The 21,993-nt window shown below is 35.4% G+C and overlaps 1 protein-coding gene and 1 long non-coding RNA gene across 2 annotated transcripts; one reads left to right on the top strand and one right to left on the bottom strand.

Moving 5' to 3' along the window:
* Nucleotides 1-272: 272 nt before the first annotated feature.
* LOC145568681 (uncharacterized) lies at nucleotides 273-1,264 on the bottom strand. The gene is made up of 2 exons (XR_014095890.1): nucleotides 811-1,264; nucleotides 273-612 (listed from the first exon to the last, which is right to left on the bottom strand). It is a non-coding gene; the product is annotated as an uncharacterized LOC145568681 (long non-coding RNA).
* A 12,875-nt stretch (nucleotides 1,265-14,139) lies between these two features.
* Nucleotides 14,140-15,182, top strand: LOC145568680 (uncharacterized). The gene has a single exon (XM_081628103.1). It carries the CDS (start codon nucleotides 14,231-14,233, stop codon nucleotides 15,170-15,172), a length of 942 nt encoding a protein of 313 aa, XP_081484229.1. The 5' UTR covers nucleotides 14,140-14,230; the 3' UTR covers nucleotides 15,173-15,182.
* The last annotated feature ends 6,811 nt before the right edge of the window (nucleotides 15,183-21,993 follow it).

The following is a 21,993-nucleotide window of genomic DNA, read 5'->3' as shown; positions in this document are numbered from 1 at the left end:
CTAAACTTGAGGGACTTTGATTGATTTCATGAGCAAATATAACAAAATAAGAAGCTGTTAAAAAATTAAGGACTTCAATAAATGCAAAAAAAAAATTTTAATCGTAATTAATTTTCTTTAAATCCAATCCTTTACTATAAGTAAATTCAATACATCTAAGAAAATTAACATTAAGAACTTGAAAATATACAGGAGAATTACTACCAACAAATTAAACCAATTAATTCATAATCAATGTCAAAGAACTATCAAAATAGATGAAATAAAAAAAATAACCAAAAATTCAAACACTTTAATTCAAGTGCATATTTAATCAAATCTGATCTTAAAAGAACATCCATTCACTTATCAAAACATTGATTATCAACATTACGCAGTTCCAAAACAGCAAGATATGTTAAATTGCAAATCAACAAAATTATCACTTATCAAATTCGATTGAGATTACTTGATTGTTTAGCGATTATCCCTATCAGATTCAATTGAAAATTTCTATTCTTCACCCAGCACCGCGTTGCCTGCCCTCGCAACCACCTCCACCATCTGACCCAACAGCAGCTTCCACCGCAACGGAGCACAACAATAGTGGAGCCGCATCAAACACCCAGAAATCTAAAGATGAAATCAGAAATTTTAAAACGAAAATCAGAAATTCTAGATTCATAAATGAAAATAAAAACCGAATCTAAAATGGAAATCAGAAAATTAGATCTAAAATAATTGAGAATTAACAAAATTTTAAAATGAATGAAAATAAGAAATTTGAATTAGAAGTAATAGAAATGGAGATAAACCAACTAAATATCACACCTTAATAGAGGAGGCAGCGACACCGAGCAAGAACCGAAAGGCTCGGCGAAAACATCATCAACTACCTCATCAGTGACACATAAACCAGAGAAGAAGTTAAGGAAGAGAGAGAAGCAGGTCCCTAATGTTTGACGTTTGCGTTCCAACTTCCAAGTAAGCAAACGTTTCCCTTAAGTTTGGTTTTTTACATCCTAATCACCAAACGTTTTCCTCACGTTTGTCCAAGTCAGCAATTTGACCACCCTTAGTGGTGGTTGAGGGACTAAATTCAGCCATTTTAAACATTAGGGACTAAAATCAAACAAACCCCAAACATAAAGGATCTTTGGTATACTTAACTCCTTCTAATACACTAATATTACCAAAGTTTTACTGTATATAATCTGCTCTTAATAATGCTATAAGTATTATTGTATACGGAATACTCCATTAACTAATGTGTTACATATGTAGTTACTAGTGAAAACATCGAATGATAGTTAAGTTTCAAGAAGACAACAACAAAAAGTATGTTAGATTTTATTTTTATTTATTTATTTATTTTTTTTTTTACAAATACTTTATACATAAAAACTACTGTAATTCCATTAAGACATGCTTACATATTGTTATTTGTGACTTAAAATCTAGTGAATTTCAAATGTATGTATCTCTCACCTTAACCTTAGAAGTGATATTGAAGTAATTCAAGTAAGAGATAATAGCTTGTTTCAAGAGCTTTCTAACAACTGATTATTTACCCAATTTCAAAAAGAAAGGAGAAAGATATAGTCAATTAATTAAGAACGCAAACCATCCAAAGCTAATGAAAATTTGCTAACAAGTGCTCAACAACACCCGTACCTAGTCCAGCGAAGGTGTTTGTTAGTCCGTTTAATTTGAAGCATATCATACTTTATGGAATGTTTTCAAATTTTGGTTAAGCTTATGAAGACTACTAATGTTATTAATTTACTATTCCTTGGGGAATTATTTAGAGTTCCCTTAAATTATATTGAGTGGACAAGTAGAAGTATTTATAGTGCTTTTAAGCCTAGACTATATATATTATTCAAGCCAAGATGCAACTCTTTTTGTGAGATGGAAAGCATTGTATTTCCTTTGATTTCTCTTTTATTATCATCCATGAAAGCTAGTAACTAAATAATATCCCATGCCATGTGGACATAGGTCATGCATATCATGTTGATCTGATCAAACCATGTATATATATATGTTTATCTTTTCTAGTTTATTTCAAATGTACGTAAATTTTTGAAAGGAATGGTGTCCTTCGAACAAGTGTATTATTTCAATAGAGGGTCCGGAGGTATTTGAAAGCTAATTATTCAGTAAGTTCAAGTGATCGGAATGCCTAGGTGGAGGCCGCTTCCGATAAGTAATATTAATGAATAATTAATGTTACAACTTAATCTTGACCGAACCCTTCGGGTCACACCCAAGCAACTAACGATCCGACACGACGAATTAATCCGAAATGAATTAATGAGCCACTCGAGTATTGTGAACAAAGACATCGGATTCCTAGCTTAGAGCGTCATAACTGAATCTTAAAAGTCGAGCCAAAATTTAGAAATTGGCGAGACGGGAGAATGCTTCAAGTAACAAGTAAAAATCCTAGCCGCGCGAAAGGCTAGGGAAGCGAGCCAAATAGAAGTGCGTCACGTGGCAGCGCACATAGCAGCACACCATGTGGCAGCACACGTGGCAGCCACCAAGTGGCAAGGGCCGCGGACCCGGGTGACGGGTCATGGACGCGGGCCGAAAGGTGGTGGCCCAACCGAACCCATCTCAGGGCTCAAGGTTGGGTGCCACATGGTTAGCTCACAATGAATGTGAGTTGTCTTGGGGAGCAAGTGAGGAAGTAGTCCTCACCTAACCATGTGACACTTGTTACTTAGTTATTCCTTGGTTTATTTAACTAGGAAATGAATTCAACATTCTTTCCATGTGAGATCTTTTTGTGAAAAGTCCCACATTGAAAGATGAGAGGAATTCACAAGGAAGCACTCCTTATAAATAGTCAAGGCATACCTTGGGATTGTTCACTTGAGTAAGAGTTAGAAAAGGCATCTCCACTTGAGAGAAAAACTTTTAAACTCATTAATTACTCGGGTAGTCTTTTTGGTCGGACTTGGCTAACCTCCAAATAGTAGACCGGTCGGGTCGCGTTGTGGGTGAATACAGGTCATCGCCCTTTGTGAGACTTAGCTTTCTCAAGTAAGAGCTCCGGTGGTCGAGCGAAGCACGCTTCAAGGGTAATTTAGTCTTTTCCTTAATCTTATTATTTATGTCTTTAGTTATATTAATTGTGAGTATTTCTTGGGCTCAAGTTTTATTTCCGCGGTGAGTCGGACTTATCAAAACCCAGCAGTGGTATCGGAACCTTGCTCATTTATTTTTGTAACTAAAATTTTCAAGGTTTTTATGGCTGTATTTTTCTGGTTTTGTGTTGCTAATTAGATTAGTAGCTCGGTTTTATTAATTTTAATCCCGTTTTTATGTGATTTTTGGCCTCGAACCTAGATTTTCGCCTAAAAAATAGTGAATTTTGGGTGGAAACAGCGGTCTGGAATCACAATTAATAAGAAATGCCTTTTTTCGAGGGTTTTTCGTTTTTGACGAAAAATTTTAAATCTTTTATCCTTGAATCTTAATGGCATATTTATGGTGATTATGTATTTGGTTATTTCCTTAATGTTTTTGCATTTTTGGACCTCTTTAAGCACGGTTATTTGGTAGTAATTAGTGCTTGAAAGATTGGTTAAATTTTCACATAATTGCAAATCCATTGCGTTTAGTGTGAAAAATTTATTATTTGAGGCTTCTAAGTACTAAAGATCCAATCTTTAATTGTTTTAAGTGGTTGGAACTTTGAGTTACTAAATTCCATGAATTTTGTTGAACTTTCTTGGTTTAAATAATTTATTACGGATTTTTCACCATATACCACTAAGTTTAACGTTAATTCACCATATACCACCCAAAATTTTCAAATTCACCATATAACCTTCAGTTTTATGAAAATGACACAACATGCCATTTCCGTTAACTCAGTTAGTGATTAACGTTAATTGTGTCACGCGGCAGCTTGTAATAGGTGATTATTAATATTATTTATTTAATTAACTAACTTTATACAAGTATTATTTTATTTTTTAAAAAAATTAATAATTTATCCAAAAAACCTCTGCCAACCACCACACCGTAACCCAGCCACCCATAATGCCCCCAACCCCGGCCACCCTACACCGGCACTTCTGCCCTAAACCCCGCGCCGGCGCCACCCTAACCCCGAACCTCCCGTCACCGTCTTCCTCTTCCCCTAAACCACCATCCTCTCAATCTAAAACCCCCTCCCTTCCTCGAAAAGCCTCCCTCCCAACCCGCCGGCCGTCCAAACCCCCTTGTAAAAGCCGGAAAACCTAATCCGCCCCTCCCTCTACAATCTCCATCCTCTTGCTCCCCTGAATCACCACCTCGAAACCCTTAAACCAAAATCTAGGGTTTCGATTTTGGGGTTTTAGGGTTTTGGGGTGGTTGTTTTCAACTAAATTGGGCGGCGACGATGTGAGGGAGGGGATTTAGGTTCGCCGACGCGGGGGAATGGGGTTTAGGCATCAGCCGATGGTTAGGGGAGGGTTTTTCGAGGGAGATAGGGGTTTTTAGGGTTCGGGAACGGTGGTTCAAGGGAAGCGGAGGAGTGCCGACAGGGGTTCTGGTCGGATTCCATGTCGGCACAGGGGTTCTGGTGGGTTTTCGCGTCGGCGCCGGGGTTTTGGTCAGATTCTGTGCCTGCAGGGGTTGTCGGGACAAGGTGGTGGCCGGGTGCCACGCCTTTGGGTGGTTGGATTTTTTTATATATTTTTTATTTTATGATAATTAGTTAAATAATTATTCTAAAATTAAATAATAATTTAAAAGAGAACCAGCTATATGTTGCCACGTGGCATTATTAGCATTAATGACTAACGGTGTTAACGTCCGTTAGTCAATTATGGCATGTTGTGACATTTTTCTAAAATTTAATGGTATATGGTGAATTTGAAAATTTTGGGTGGTATATGGTGAATTAACGTTAAACTCAGTGGTATATGGTGAAAAATCCGTATTTATTAAGTTGATTGGAATCATATAGTTTCAATCTTGTGATAGAAATTTCATTAATCTTCGTATTGGAAGATGTAATTTTTCAAGGATTCACAAGATAAAGTTGGAATCTTTAATTGTATGTTTATGTACATAATTCTAACTCCCTTTTAATTTTGTCAAATCTCATGATTAATTTATGTTGGTTAATTAATAGTGAGAATAGCCCTTTATTTATGTTGCATCAAGTTGAACCAATTTTATTAAAGAATAGTTCTTGGAAATAATTTAGGTTTTGTGCACTTAAATTGAATTTAATTAAGTTGGACTTGTTTTATTTTCATTTTTTGCCCCAAAATATTGATTCTAAAATTAATTTAGAATTGATTAAAATATCACACGAAAAATCGGGAAATAATCCCGAGTCACTTGCACGCAAACCAAGGCACAATAGCCACGAGCATCACTCAGCCAGCTGGGCTGCACGCGCAGCCCGCATGTGGCTGCCGAGGATGCGGGTTGGTGTGCTTGGTGCGTGCTGTGCTAAGGGTGTGCGTGGGGTTGTGCGCGAAGGGCATACGAGGGAGGGTCATGGCGCAGCAGCAGCTGCGGCCATGGCACGTAGGGTGTGCGGGCTGACCAGGCAACCCAAGCAGCAGCTCGGCACGCATGGTGTACGAGGCTGCTAGGCAGCGCACAGCACATGCGTGCGTACGAGTGCTCGGGGTGCTTGCCTTTGACAACCCGATGTACCTAAACTCTCCCGATTTCATTTTGCGATTTTTGCAGATTTAATTATTTTAATTATTTTATTTAATTAAATTTTTTTTTGGGAGGCTAGGCCTCGATTTTGAGCGGCACTTGTAAAATTTGTTTTGGCAAAATTTTGGGTTTACCGGCTTAATTAATTGGATTAACTAAGTTGGATGCGGAATTTAGTTAGAGCTTCATTATTATTATTTTAAGCTAATTTTAATTGCGCTTATTTACATAATCGGTTAAATAACTTTGACTAGTTTTAATTAGGCGCGTTAATTAGATTAATCACCTAAGTTAGTTACTAGTTTACGTGTATTTGTGCATTGCTACTTATTTATCGTTGTAAAATGCATGGGACATTCACAAATAGTAAATGGATGAATGGAATGTATATCCTCAAGTTTTATAAAATGGCAACTAGTGGGGCCCGATTAGGATAGAAAATACGGACTACGTTCCGTGATGTATTTTTGTAAATCTAAATACGGTCTACTAACCGTTGAGTATTTTTGTACCTTAATATTTAGATTAGTTCTAATCGTAGGTACTAGTAGTTGCATAATTTTTGTTAAGTCTTGAAGACGGAGGTTCTTGGAAGACGAAGCCATGAAGTTGCAAAAGAAGACCCTTGAAGACTCAAGGGGTCATGGTAGTTGCCAAATGCATCATTTACTTATGCTTTCTATATATATTTATGCTTATGCTTATGCTTATATATGTGAATGATATGTTAGATGCATGTTTAGCATTTCGAATGTTGTGAGGATTAATTAAGTTTACTTAAATCAACCAACATAGAAATCCTAAGTTCCTAAAATATTGAGAAAAATTTGTCATTCCAAAATAACACTTACCGACCTATTGAGAGTAGTGATGGGCTACGCCAAAGCGAGGCATCACTATTACTCCTAGGATACGTAAGGCATACCGGGTATGCATGTTGGTTTTGGTTATACTCAACGATATTGATGCATATCCGGAAGATAAGTTGAAGAGCCATTCAAATTATATCTTTTAGGTGGTTATTATAGACAATAATATTCATCTTTTGGGTGGTTATTGTAGATAATAATGTTTAGTTGTTATTTATCTTTTATTTTGATAGCTTTAGTTTAGATATCAGATTAGTTTATCTTTTGATTTTAGAATATTGTAGAGTTTATTTTAATTTGCCTATATAAAGGGTTTTAGGTTGTAACATTTTGATATTCTAGGGAGAAGTTTGAGTTATAATTGATTAATTCGTATGAATTGTTTTAGCAAGAGAATTGCATATGATATTTTGCTGAGAAAGCTACTAATTTAGTTGTTATTTAGTCTTGGTTAGATAAAATAGCTTCATATCCCCGAATTTCTTGAAGAACCCATAAAAATACGCATTAGATATGAGTGATGGAATCGTAACATGTCGTGGCAAAGTGGATAAGTTGTTGAGAGAGCATTAGATGCGACGATTTATCTAACCAAGAGTGGTTTGAAGCCATTAGCAAAGAGTTTCTTACCTTAGAATATTGAGTGTTAAGACAAGCCAAAGCATTCTTAATCACTCATTGATTCTTTGGATCTTGGAATCGCCTTATTCTCGCCAAATGGGGACAAATTTAATGCGTGGATAAGACGCTTAATAAGATTGAAAATTTGCATGAATGCTTTTAAATTTCAAACTTATTGGTGTTATTTTCTTGATAAATGGTTACACCTTGCACTTATATTTGTAGAATCCTAAATCAAATTATTGTTTTCAATGGTTGGTAAAGGAAATCTTGGAGAATAGTTCTCAAAGAAAGGCATTTCTAAATACAATTCTCATAAATGACTTTTATAACTAAGTCCGAAAGGACGGTTCAACATCATGTATTCAAAATACTAGGTAGTTTTTATAAACATGAAGTATTGAGTTGAAAACTCAAATTGTCAGAAGTTGACAACCAACATATCTTTTCGCTTTATACACTAGTGAGTACAACTCATTGATGTATTAATTCAAGTACGAATTAAAGGAAAAGATGGAACTTTGTTATACGGCGCACTAGATGCTTAATTATGCCTAACAAAGTACAAAAGTCAAAACACTTAAAGAAACGGTTCTTAAAGGTTATGAGATATAAATAATAAATATAGGAAACAAGGAACAAAGAAAAGGAATGAAATTTCATTTCTACTAAAGAGTTCATGTTATTCTAATTAACTTAGCAAGTCATTATCTTCACAAGTATCATATACTGCTTGAGTGTTATACTTTGAAAGTGACCTCAAACTATTGAAGTTAACCTAAGATATTAACTTACAAGCTTAGAATGAAGCAAGAAGGGCTACATCAGTTGTAAGGTCGTATGCTTTGTTTAAAGACCTTTTAAGCTAAGGCTGGAACAAATAAATGGTTACTATGTTCCATAATCAGCAAACAATCCGTTAACACACAGAAATACTCACATTCAAAGTAAAGAGAAATAGTTGCGAATTTATTTGAATGGCATGGTTATCTAAACCATGAGTCAAGCATGCTTGATTATAAACAAACATTTTCCTAACATGAAGACTCACAAAGTTTAAGTCATGGGCATGATTTCTACATCTTTAGCAATGTCACATTAACAAGAACGTACTCAAGGCTATAAAGGCTTGACAGTTGATTGATTCGGAATCGTTCTAAGACAAGCAAGTCTTTCTTATGAAAAACCGACAAAGTAAAGAGCTATTGTTCTTGGTATAGACAATTGACTCCGAAATATAAAGAGGATTCAACTAGTTCAACGTTTCACGAAGAATTTGAAGAATATGGCTATATCCATCAAATGTGAACAAAATTGACTTAAGTAGCTCAAGAGTTCAGTGAAGTATAGAATCGACTTGACAAGATATCAAAACTTCTAGATTAGATCGAGCGATGTTTGCTTGAGCCAAGCGTGACCATCACAAAGTTATGGATGGAAATTTTCATAAATAACTCCACGAAGAACATAGTGTGTTTTCACGGAAACCTCGATGTCATTTGAAAATGACTCGAACGATGATGGATCACATCCCTTCCTATAAAGTTCTTAAAGATTAGCATAAATGACTAATGTTACACTAAACAAAATGTCGGAGCTAAGAAAGGACACCATATTCAGTTATGGATATAAAAACTTCTAAGCGTCTTTTCAAGTATATGTCTAAAACTCTTAGCCTCAGTGGGAGTTCACTGGCTCAGTGGGAGCTAAGTGACTTAGTGGGAGCTCACCGTCTTAGCAAAAGCTAAGTGGCTAAGTGGGAGTTTAATGGCTCATTAAAGGCTAAGATAGCTCAAGTGTGAGCTAACTGTTTGTTTCATTACGAACTTTTACCCAAAGACAATATACATGTCTCTTTGTAAGCATTCAAGTGAGACTACGGGCATACCCTCCACAACCTAATTGAGAACATAATGTTTGTTGCTCTTAGTGGTGTTTTTATGGAAAGTAACACATTTCCAAAACGACAAGTTTGAGAAAAATGAACTCGATGACCATCGAGATTAGCAACAAACTAGAATTGAGAATCTCGGAAGACCTTAAAAGGGCTTCATGAGAATTCATTATTCACAAAATTTCTGAAAAGTTGGAGTAAGATCAACATAATCAAAGGGCTTTAAGCGCCTTGAAACTCAGTGTTTGATGCAGTTACCCGTATAGGTATAGAATTCACCAAAGGCTTGGATTGAATCCTATAAATTTCTATTAAGTTAGAAATAAACCTAAGACTTACAAGCATACTATTTACTATTAAATAGTAAGGGAATAACGCCTTGTAAGATAGCTATGGCAAATCCAAATTCCAAATAATGGTTAGACGCCATAAAATCCGAAATAGACTCCATGTTTGAAAATCATGTTTAAAACTTGATTAATTTGCATGAATGGTGAAAGACCCATCGATTGCAAATAAGTTTTCAAGGAGAAAACTAACAAATGTGGAAATGTATACATAGCTGGATTGGTTGAAAAGGATATAATTAAATTCACGGAGTTGATTTTAATAAAAACCTATTCACCAATCGGAATGCTCAAGTCTTTTCGAGATTATTACAAAATTGCACATATGAAATATGGAAAAAAGGATACCAAAACTGCCTTCCTAAAATAAGATTTTAGAAGAGACTATGAAAATAGTGTAAGGATTTTGAAAATCTAAATAATGCTAGATTTGAAAACAAGCTCAAGAAATCCATTATGGGATTGAAGGTAGCATTGCATAAAGGAATTGGAACGTGTTTTCTCATAAAGTTAATAAAAGGATTGACTTATGGAGAAACATAGAAATTCTTGTGGATAAGAAGTTTAGTGGGAGCAAGAGTCAATCTTGTAAGGTCCAACAAGAAGTTTACGAACTCTATTGTGAAATAACTATCAAATGCTAAATGCTTAGATTTGAAAGTATTTTCAACAATGGACCAAACTAAAGGCGATACTTAGTACATATTGGGAATTGAGACCTATGGTATAGACTTAATTAAATGTTTAAATGAGTAAAGAAATTTACCATCTTAAACATGAAGGACTTTGAAAGGCTTTCGACCCATATGTATAAAACTAAGTAAATGTTTGAACTAAGTATAAGCTAGGCTAAATACTAAGTCAAACAAGAAAGACTCTAGTAGAGACTTTCAACTGTATCACATAGCAAACAGTTTAGCAAGAATCAGTGGAACTGGATGAGCTAAAATGTCACATGGATGAAATAAGATTGAGAATCATTCTACAATTAAATCCATCATGTACGCTACGATATGGAATCGTCACACGACTTATTTGCTTAGAGCATGTGAAGTACATATATAGTACCAATCAATTTGAATCTAAGTAATAGATCGTTAGATTATGATCAAGAACATCCATAACACTTGAATAAGTAAGAGGATGAGTTCTTAACTCATGGAAACAAATATAATTTGAGTATTGATGTTGCAAGCAGAAACCTTAACAAGGATGAGATCCTTAATAAGGAAGTCATTTGTAAGCAAGAAGTAAGAAGCGTCGTGGCTTGAGAATGGTAACATGGATGTGCATCCATGTGTAATGTGCGGAAATTTAAGGTAAATCTCCATGATCACAAGTGACTAGGATATCCCAAATCACTGTGACCCGTTTGGAATAAAATCCAAGCAAAGCACCATTAGGAAGTCTACTGAAATATATGTTGAGAATATTGTTGTTGCCTTAAAGGCAATATTAAGAAAGTTGTTCTATGGAAAGTTCGTTGTTGAATGTTAATGATTGTAGGTTGTCAAGTAGAAGATCTCAGATCATGAAAATGAGTGGGAGCCATCACTTGGACAATAAATCCTAAATCACATATAGTCCATGACACTCTCAAATTTTATCATCTTATTATGTAAGTGACAATAATGAAGATGATAAGATATGCAAAGTAATTATAACTAAACCTATGCAATAAGTGAACGACAACATTCACAATTGCATGAGAGAGATCAAGCATATTAAATATGGGTGTGATTTCTATAAATGTTTTATAAAGAGTATTACTCTTAAAACATTTGAAAAACCATTTATCATAAGATGAAACTTTGAAAGGTTTCATAGTGGAATAAAAATTATTACTAATTATTCTACAAAACTATTTAATTATGGTTTAGAATTAAATATTGAGTCCGTTTGCTTTTGAGAATATTCAAAATAGGGTATCAAGACAAGTCTTGGATAAAGAAACACCTATTAAGTGAACATTGAATATTATAATCGAAAATTATCCCTAATTGAGATCATTTAAATGATGGACGATTAATGACCACTTGAGATTAGTGTGTAGTTTGATTTATAGCACCGTTTCTTGTGCTACAAGGACATGATTGTCATAAATCATTTGCACAGGTATTGGTTTAAAACCATACGGGATCGACCTATGAGAATACTTTAAGAGATTTAAAAATCGTCACAAGTATACTTCTCATTATGGCTATCGGAACCTCTTTCCTCGACCATGAGTATTGTGAGTTCTCTTGTTTGAGTACTAGTCCGTTTTGATGTTAGTTAAACGTCTGTCGTACATGGAGATTATAACGGCAACACTCGGACGACTAGGTCCTCTTAGTAAGAGAAGCTGACATTACAAGACGGGGAATTTCCCCTACTAACAATAGAGAACATGTCTTTGTTATTTACAAGGCCTCTCAAAGAGTGAGACTGTGAAAATGCATAGCCGTGTCGGATGGATTTTAGAAATCATCTGTTCATTAACAGTCAAACTCGGATTTCGAGAAACATTTCTGGACGTAATAAGGATGACGAATAATCTTACCTTATAGTTCATGAAGAGACTTTTAGTTACATAGGAAAAAGGCTATACACTAAAAGCACACTTGTCCGGAAGGACAAGTGGGAGATTGAAAGGAATGGTGTCCTTCGAACAAGTGTATTATTCCGATAGAGGGTTCGGAGTTATTTGAAAGCTAATTATTCAATAAGTTCATTTGATCGGAATGCCTAGGTGGAGGCCGCTTCCGATCAGTAATATTAATGAATAATTAATATTGCAGCTTAATCTTGACTGAACCCTTCGGGTCACACCCAAGCAACTAACGATCCGACACGACGAATTAATCTGAAAGGAATTAATGAGTCACTCGAGTATTGTGGACAAAGACATCGAATTTCGAGCTTAGAACGTCAGAATCGAACCTTAAAAGTCAAGCCAAAATTTAGGAATTGGCGAGACGGGAGAATGCTTCAAGTAACAAGTAAAAACCCTAGCCGTGTGAAAGACTAGGGAAGCGCGCCAAATAGAAGTGTTCCACGTGGCAGCATGCAATGTGGCAGCACACATGACAGTGCCATGTGGCAGCCACGTTGGCAGCAACCAAGTGGCAGTGCGCCACGTTGGCAGCGCCATGTGGCAAGGGTCGCGGACCCGGGTGACGGGTTATGAACTAGGGCCGAAAGGTGGCGGCCCAACCAAACCCAACTTGGGGCTCAAAGTTGGGTGCCACATGGTTAGCTCACAATGGATGTGAGTTGCCTTGGGGAGCAAGTATGGAAGTGGTTCTCACCTAACCATGTGACACTTGTTACTTAGTTATTCCTTGGTTTATTTAACTAGGAATTGAATTCAACATTCTTTCCATGTGAGATCTTTTTGTGAAAAGTCCCACATTGAAAGATGAGAGGAATTCACAAGGAAGCACTCCTTATAAATAGCCAAGGCATACCTTGGGATTGTTCACTTTAGTAAGAGTTAGAAAAGGCATCTCCACTTGAGAGAAAACCTTTAAACTCATTAATTACTCTGGTAGTCTTTTTGGTTGGACTTAGCTAACCTCCAAGTAGTAGACCGGTCGGGTCGCGTTGTGGGTGGATACCGTTAGAGGTCATCACCCTATGTGAGACTTGGCTTTCTCAAGTAAGAGCTCCGGTGGTCAAGAGAAGCACGCTTCAAGGGTAAGTTAGTCTTTTCCTTAATCTTGTTATTTATGTCTTTAGTTATATTAATTGTGAGTATTCCTTGGGCTCGGGTTTTATTTCCGCGGTGAGTCGGACCTATCAAAACCCAGCAGTGGTATCGGAACCTTGCTCATTTATTTTTGTAACTAGTTTGATTTAGTTGGTTTTATGAGTTTGACTATTTGATTGTGTAAAAAATTAAAGTAGTGCTTGGAATAAAACTGTTAATTGTTAGTTATATATTTTACGGTGCATGTAATAAACAAAATACTATAGGTTCAATTAGCTAATTTTAGAAAGCTCTAGTGATAATTTTAATTAAATTTGTTTAATTATTTTCAGAAATTTTATTCATAGTATTTTTTTAAAAAATCATTTGTATTGTATCTCATAAGTAAATGCAATGTTAAATTTTTAACAAATACATAATTGATCTAAGAGATGTGAAAGATAGAGAAATTTTTGTGGAGAAATGAGAATTATATTTGAAACAAAGGGCTTACGTACATTGGTTACGTTCTATATAATTACTACTCCATATTTCCTTAAGATATACATAGAACATACTTTATCAAACTAGAACATCTTACAAGTCAATTCAATCTAGATTAGCGAGGAAAAACTCTTTGAAATAGAGAGGAATGATAAATGAATGAATACTATACATTTCCAAGTTGTCCATGCATGGGTAGCTTATATTCTATAGTTAGCCGTAGAAGGAATAAGGTGCATGATAAATCATACGAATACGAAATACGTATACATGGGATGGCAACAGTGCAACACCCGTAATCTTGTAGGGAGAGTTCACGTATACCTCGAAGAAGTTAGGTTTACTAAAACAAAATAGGTGTAGCTTAAACTGCTAACACATTCCAGATTTTAAAATTTTAAGTCCGTCAAAAAAAGAAGGCCCAATCATTCATACCAACGATGGGTTTGGCTGGTAAACCCTGTTACCTACAGTACACACACGTACCCCTACTTTCTCACACGTGTCTTCTTTCCTTCTTCTTATAAATTCACCTCTTTACTTCTCCTCACTCTATGTGTCTTCTAACATTATTCTTCATTCCACACCATCAAACCCAAAACCAAAACAAAAACCACTTTTCATTTCTTGAGAAATAAAAAAATAAAAAAAATAAAATAAAATAATGGAGGGGAGAGTATCAGGTGGAGGAGGGTGTTGCATTGCAAGATACGGCCACCATCATGGCCCTACTCATCACAGCTACTACAACCCATATGATGAGTCCAAAATGGACCGTATCATGCTCCGCTTTCGCCCCATCGCTCCGAAGCCGGTCCCTAATGGGTCCACCAACACAACTACTACCACTGCCGACAAGAAGGAAGACGGTCGCAAGGGGAAGAAGCGAGGTGGTGGTGCTAATGTAAGCGGTGGTGGTAAGAGGAGAACAAAATCACGTTCTCCTGAAGATGTTAGTAAAAATTATAATAATAATAATAACAATAATAATGTTAAGAAATTATCAGATGTTGTTTCATCCAACGGTTATAAAGTTACGCTACCACTGTTGCCTGAAACACCTGATCTAAGCCCAAGGAAGGAGAAAACCAATCAACTGGTCCACGCTAAGTCGCCGGAACCGATGTGGCTATGTTTCGGACCGTCGGATCAGACCAACAATCCAACGGCGGTAGATGCGGTTACCTCAAGCGTGATAGTCGAAGGAGTGACCGACACGTGGATGGACGGGAACAGTCTCGGGAGAACAAATGAGGAGAGGAGGAGACGATTAGAGGGAGACACGTGTCCTGGGTTTATATCCGACCCGTGGAACCGAGTGTGTTGGACAAATCGCGCTTATAAAAGGATGGTATCGGGAGATGACGACACGTGGGGGAAGGAGAAGGTAGTAATGGTGAAGTTAGGGATGAGAGAGAAAGTAGAGTTACCGCCGGTGAATCTATTCCCAGCGTTCACGTGTAGGGTAAAAGTGGTGGGGTATGGGAAGCAAGGGATGATCAACGGTGGACATTCGTTGACGGTGCCGTGTGATGCTTGGAGAATGGACGGTGGTGGATTTGCATGGCGGTTGGATATTAAAGCTGCCTTGTGTTTAGGACGTTGATTAATAATAAAATAGTGGAAGTTAACTGGAGTTGTTTACTGATCTTGATCTTGTATGTACAGTTTTTTGTTTTTAAAGGTTTTGCAGAAATATCAATGCCAGTTTTTAATTTTTATTTTATTACATTTTTTTTTTTTTTTTTTGTTTATTTATTTATTTTATTACATCTTGATCTATTTGATTTAATATTGTGATTTGTGAAGTACTCCCACTGTTTTATTATGTTCTAAAGGCAATTGTTTCACAAAATAAGTTAAATCGAGTTCGAGCCGGAAGAAGTTTTAGATCGAGTTAGAGACGGAAGGAGTATTTGTAGTTCTGGATGAATTTGTTGATTAGGGTATTTTTTGGTACCGAAATATTTAGAACGATTTATTGTTTCGTCTGTGTTCTTTAGAGTTCTCTATGCATTCTATGTCTTTTGAATCTCTTAATGTTGTACCTAGAAAATAATACGCGTGTTTATTAGAACTTTATTCTGTTTAATGATACGAAGAAAAGTTATTCCTCCAAAACAAGAATAGAAATTAAACAATGGGAAAAGTATATGAATAACTTCGAGGATATATAGATGGTGTAGGCCGTGTAACTTAATACCTTATTGATTTAGGGCTTTTCAAGAAGTTGAAGAACTAGACAACAAACTAAGTCCAAAATATTAGAATAATAGATCCCATAATAATTTAAGAATTAAGATAACTAAGCCGAAATTAACAACTGGGCAACAATGATAGCAAAAAAAAAAAAAAAAAAAAAAAAAGGTTTGTACAACAAACTATTGCAGGAATAATAATGATGACTTATTAGCTCATATGGTTGGCTTAATTTTTTTCTTCTGGCCAATAAAATTAAGTCTTCAATCTTCCTTATCTTGATTTCAGATGAGATGTGTATGTGTTCACCAATATTCTCAACTCTCTAATATTCTCTCCCCAAGAAAATAAGACCACTCTTTAAATAAGTTCATAATATTGTCACCTTTATACGGAGTATTATTTAAGTACAATGGTAATTACTAATCTTTTCATCTATAAGAATTGGAAAACACAGTATAATTTTCAATAAAGATTATTAATTGTTATTTTTTTTCAAAGAAAATATACTCTTTAGAGTGTTACGATATATATCATTTGTTACGATAAGATGACACTTTGAATAATGTGACTAATTTCTAACCAAGGAAGTACGTAAGTTTAAGGAATAGTAAAGTTCGAATATTGTTAATTTGTTAGTGTTAGATTGGTCTGACTATCAGAAAATTGAAAATGAGATACATCTAAATTGTAACCAAGTTTTACAAAATCTATTAACTTCCTTTTCTTAAAATGAGTACAGTAATAGCAAAGATAAGGTGGACAACTGTTGGTAGCTTAGGATTGGTTGAGATTTGTGATGTGATAATTGGATTTGGAATAGGCTCACTTTCAAACATCCATATATTAGCTAGCCTATATATTAGACGGATCACACCCGATGAGTAATAAGCTTTTATTACGGAGTATTGTATTACGGACAAATTACTTTCAAACCAATTGCAATAAATTACTTTCAAACCAATTGCAATAAGATTGAGAAGAATTTGGACCATACATAATTACATATATCATATATGTCCAAAAGTTCATTCATCGATGGTGTCACCGAATAATAATTTTCAACAAATACGGAGTACTCGTAATAAATGATTTATTTTGTGTACTAGTGAAATTTTAGATAACTATTTGACTAATTGCACCATTTTTTTTTTCTTCTTATAAAATTGTGTGGTATACTATCTTGCTTTAGAAATAGGCATGTCACGTATGTATGTGTGATTTCTAGCCTAAATAAGAAAAATATGAAAAATTTGTGCCCTAATCAAGCAATACAACTAATTTTAATAAATAGAGTAGTTATCAACTATTCACGTCTTGAGTTACATTCTTACAAAAATTATTATATGAAGTTAGTCACAAAAATTAATATTATTTGAGATAGATTTAGTTGGTGCTTAAATCTTGGGAAAGTACTTAGTACTTAATTGCAAACCGCGCCTCCTTTCTACAATTAGAATACCAAATTCTTATATAATAACAATTTACGTATTAAAAAATTATGTTTAAGCATAGGTTATCAGTCTAATTAGTATGAAAGCTGCTAAATTAGTTGAATCCTAATACTAGATTAGTAGTACTAATAAAAGTGACGTCTTCTAGATCTTTTAAAAGGCCTACAACCCTAATAGGGACAGGTGTTACGGCAACAAAAAAGTATATTTTTATACTTTTTTAAATGGCAAATATCCTGCCATGATCTTTGTAAACCAATGTAATTGTGCCAAATTTCTTCTAGGACACTCGAATATAATATCATATTTTAACCAATTATCAAACTTACTTCCTTATGAATTATTAGGCTACTCCTTTCTCCACCTCTTTGACCATATCACCAAAAAAAAAAAAAAAAAAAAAATGAACTACTAACTTAAGGGATATTATTGGTCCCAATATATATTCTTGGCAATCATGTCGGATACGATTTATCATTTTTCACATGGGAATCAGGACAATGATTGATACAGGTACTCGCTCCGTCCTTCAATTATCATTCTATTAGGTTTTATTACAAAAACATCCTAAGAATATGTGGTATTTTTATTACGTATATTTTGTTAGTATTATTTGAATTACGTTAGGATATTTATCATATCGTTAAAAAAAGAACATATTAATAATTTATCATTTATGAACATTTAATTGGTTATTTTTAATATAGTGTCAAAAATATCTAATGGTAATTAGAAAATTTTACATAATATTGTCATTGGATATGTTCGCGGTCAACTTTAATTCGAATTGTAGCGAGCGAGAGTTGTAGATGAAAATTATAATTCAAGTCTACAAATAAATTAATTAATTCGTGCTTAATTAACAATGAAAATTTTACCTTATTTTCCCTTATTTTAATTATATATTTGTGATTTTTTGTTATTGTATTTTTTAACTGAAGTACAATCTCATTAGACTAGTGCATACAACATAATGCATGTATTTATCATTTTATGTTTAGAGTGATGATACATTATTACAGTTATAAGGGTAATTAATTATTATATGACAATATCTCATTTGTCATAATCGGGAAAGATTAATTTATCTCATTGATATGTTCGTTACTCAATCATGGGATGCTATAGTATATGCAATAAGAAAAAAAACACTTGTATAATCCTTAATTTTATGCAATAAATGAAGATTTAGTTAGGTTTGACGAATGCTTTATGCCAAACTTATAAAGTATTAGGATGGAAAGCTATTGATGTATCATATTCTTGTAATATTAACAATAGTAATCATGACAGAATTACACCCTAAACTATAGGATGAAAATGCACCTACCAACATATGGATAAGAGTTTTAAATAATTAAATCAATTAGAATCAAATTAATTTGATAGGTTTTGTCTCCTTTGGCGTCAAGAAGACGTAATCATAGTCATTAAGATGCCAATTAAGGCAATCGTTTGATTGTAGCATTACAATATCTCTCATATCTTTTAGTCCATTTTCGAACTAACATGCATCGGATATGAAGAGAGAATTAGATTAACCCGTTTTAATATATCATTATTAATTATATAAATGATGAATGTTTTAATGCGATTGACAAATGTCGTATTTTTAGAAATGCTAAATATGAGATAGATACGAGTAATTATAATATATAAAGACCATTTAGGAGAAAGGAGTAGGTGAGATACGGCTGACTATAAAGGCTAAGTTAACTAAGATCATAAGACATGGGTCAATTTCATTATCTTTTATGTTTGTAGACTTTGAATACGGTGGTTCTGCACCATTATTATTATTATATTATTCTTTACTTATTACATACCTATTCTCTAATTAGAAAGACAATCTTAAAACATCCTACCATGCATTACAAAATGTTATTCTCATCTAGTTTGAGTGTTTAATTTGACGATGTAATTTGTTAAATTATTGAGAGAATATGATAAATTGAATAAACTCAATTGCTTAATTCGTATTAATGGCGGCCATGGTCAATAAATAATACAAGGTTTTCCTAACCCGATAGAATTAGGAAATAACAAAAGATCTCAAAAAGATAATATGCTAGGCATAAATTATGGTAACTAAATATATCCTATTAATTTCCTAAAATATATCCTCAATATCCCCCCTCAAGTTGGAGCATGGGGATCGAAAATGCCCAACTTGGAAAGAAGATGATCAAACTGAGTCTTCCCAAGCGCCGTAGTAAAAATATCTGCCAATTGCTCCTTAGTAGAAACATAGGAAGGAGCAATTAAGCCCTCTATAATGGCATCACGAACAATGTGACAGTCATTCTCAATGTGCTTCGTACGTTCATGAAAAACTGGATTTCTAGCTATATGTAAAGCAGATTGACTATCACAGAACAACTTGATCGCCTTAGGATGTTGGACACCCAAACTCAAAAGCAAGGCCTTCAACCATTTCAACTCATGTGTGATTGGAGCCATGAAACGATACTCAGCTTCAGAAGAAGACGTGGAAACTGTGGGTTGTTTCTTGGTCTTCTAAGAAATGGGAGAATGACCAAGAAACACAAGCCAACCTATCAACGAACGACGAGTAAGAGGACACGCCGCCAAATCTGAATCACACCAACTCTGCAAATTCAGGTCACTATCTGCACTCAACAAAATACCCTGTCCCGAGGTACCCTTTAAATAACATACCACCCTAAGAGCTGCTTTCCAGTGCTCAATCCGAGATTCGTGCATGAACTGAGAAAGAACATGAACAGAGTATGCCAAGTCTGGCCTTGTAATTGAGAGATAAATGAGACGCCCTACTAGTCTGCGATAAGGCTCAGGATGCGTAAGCAACTCACCACTAGCAAGGCTAAACTTGTGATTGGCTTTGCTCCTAATAACCCTGCTTTAGAAATAATATCCAAGGTGTATTTTCTTTGACATAAAAACAAACCTGATTTATGTATACAGCGAGCCACCTCAATGCCCAAAAAATACTTCAATGGACCAAGATCCTTCATCTTAAAACAATCACAAAGATAAGCCTTGAATACAGTCAATGCAGCAGAATCATTCCGAGAAACAATAAGATCATCAACATAGACTAAGACATTAATCTGAACATTGCCTTTAGTGTATGTAAAAAGAGAGTAATCAGAGTAAGATTGAAGAAAACCATACCCTTTCAGAGCCGCAGTCAGTTTTGCAAACCAACATCTCGGAGCTTATTTCAACCCATACAAATACTTTCTAAAACGACACACCAAGCTCGGATCCGAGCTCTCAAAACCCGGAGGTAGTTTCATGTACACCTCCTCTTCTAGATCACCATGAAGGAAAGCATTATGAACATCCATCTGCTGAAGGTCCCAGTTTTTAGAAATTGCTATAGCAAGAAAAGCGCGAATAGTAGTCCTTTTTGCAACCGGAGCAAAGGTCTCACCATAATCAATGCCTTCTTGTTGATGATTACCAAAAACAACCAAACGAGACTTGAGACGTTCAATATCACCATTAGACAAAAATTTCGTCTTGTACACCCATTGACTGCCTAGAGCTTTCTTGTCGGGAGGAAGATGCTCCAATGTCCAAGTCCCATTATCATCCAATGCCCTTATTTCTTCTTTCATAGAACGTTGCCAACCTTCAGATTTCATGGCTTCTCTAAAGGATTTTGGATCCTTTCCCAGAACAACAGCTGCAAGAAACTTGCGATAATTCACAGAAAACATGTCATAATTTATATAGTGTGCTAAAGGGTAAGGCGTACCTGAAGGAGTGATGGAAGACGGAGAGGACGGAGACGGATTATTAGTAAAAACATAATGTGTCACATAATCACGGAGCTTGACCGACGGAATTTTTTCACGAAACCCCCTACCCAAGGGTTCAGCACTCGGTTGTTGCTCGTTGACTGAAATATTGCTGCTATGCAGTCCACTTAAGCCTGCGCCCGATTGGAATCCATCGAGGGAGGCAGAAACATTATCTTGCTACTGCGATGCGGAGCCCGCGCCCGCGGCAGCACCTGGAGGGTGCTGGATAGGGGCCTCCGCGACCTGCCTGCGGTCAGGCATCTCCTGCCGCGGGTGGGCTGTGGTGTGGTCTGTCCCGGGCTGCTGCGTGTGTAAACCAACTCCCTCGTCTCCAATAATTACCTCATTGTCATCGAAAACCTCATATTCCATGAAATCCTCATAAACATCATTATTTTGATCAAAAATCGTGGGCTCTATATTCACAACATTCGGACTACCAAAAGGAAACACTTCCTCAACGAATTTCACATCACGTGACACAAAAAAAACTTTCGACTCAAGGTCATACAATCTCCATCCTTTCTTCCCAAAGGGATATCTTACAAAAATACATTTTCTACTTCGACTTGCAAATTTGTCCCCATTTGTTTTCTGATTATGAACAAAGCAAAGACATGCAAAAATTCAAAGTGCATCAAATAAGGGAGGTTTATTAAACAAAATTTCAAATGGAGTTTTATTTTGTAACAAGGGAGTGGGTGTACGATTAATTAGATGAGCAGCAGCAAGAACACATTCCCCCCAAAAATAAATAGACAAATTGGCTTGAAACCTCAGAGCTCTCCCAACTTCAAGAATGTGTTTGTTTTCTCTCGATCCTCCCATTTTGTTGAGGAGTCCCCACACAAGAGGTTTAAAAAATAATTCCAGTAGCACTAAAATAATCATGCAAGAAATTAAATTCAGTGTCATTTTGCACAACCTTAATGGTTTGAGAAAATTGCCTATCAACCATTGCAACAAATGCTAAAAACATTCGA

This window comes from Chenopodium album, chromosome 11 (genome assembly GCF_948465745.1).
Source record: "Chenopodium album chromosome 11, dcCheAlbu1.1, whole genome shotgun sequence".
NCBI classification, from domain to species: Eukaryota; Viridiplantae; Streptophyta; class Magnoliopsida; order Caryophyllales; family Amaranthaceae; genus Chenopodium; species Chenopodium album.
The sequence above is the reverse complement of the archived record's forward strand: the minus strand, read 5'-3'. Positions and strand labels throughout refer to the sequence as shown.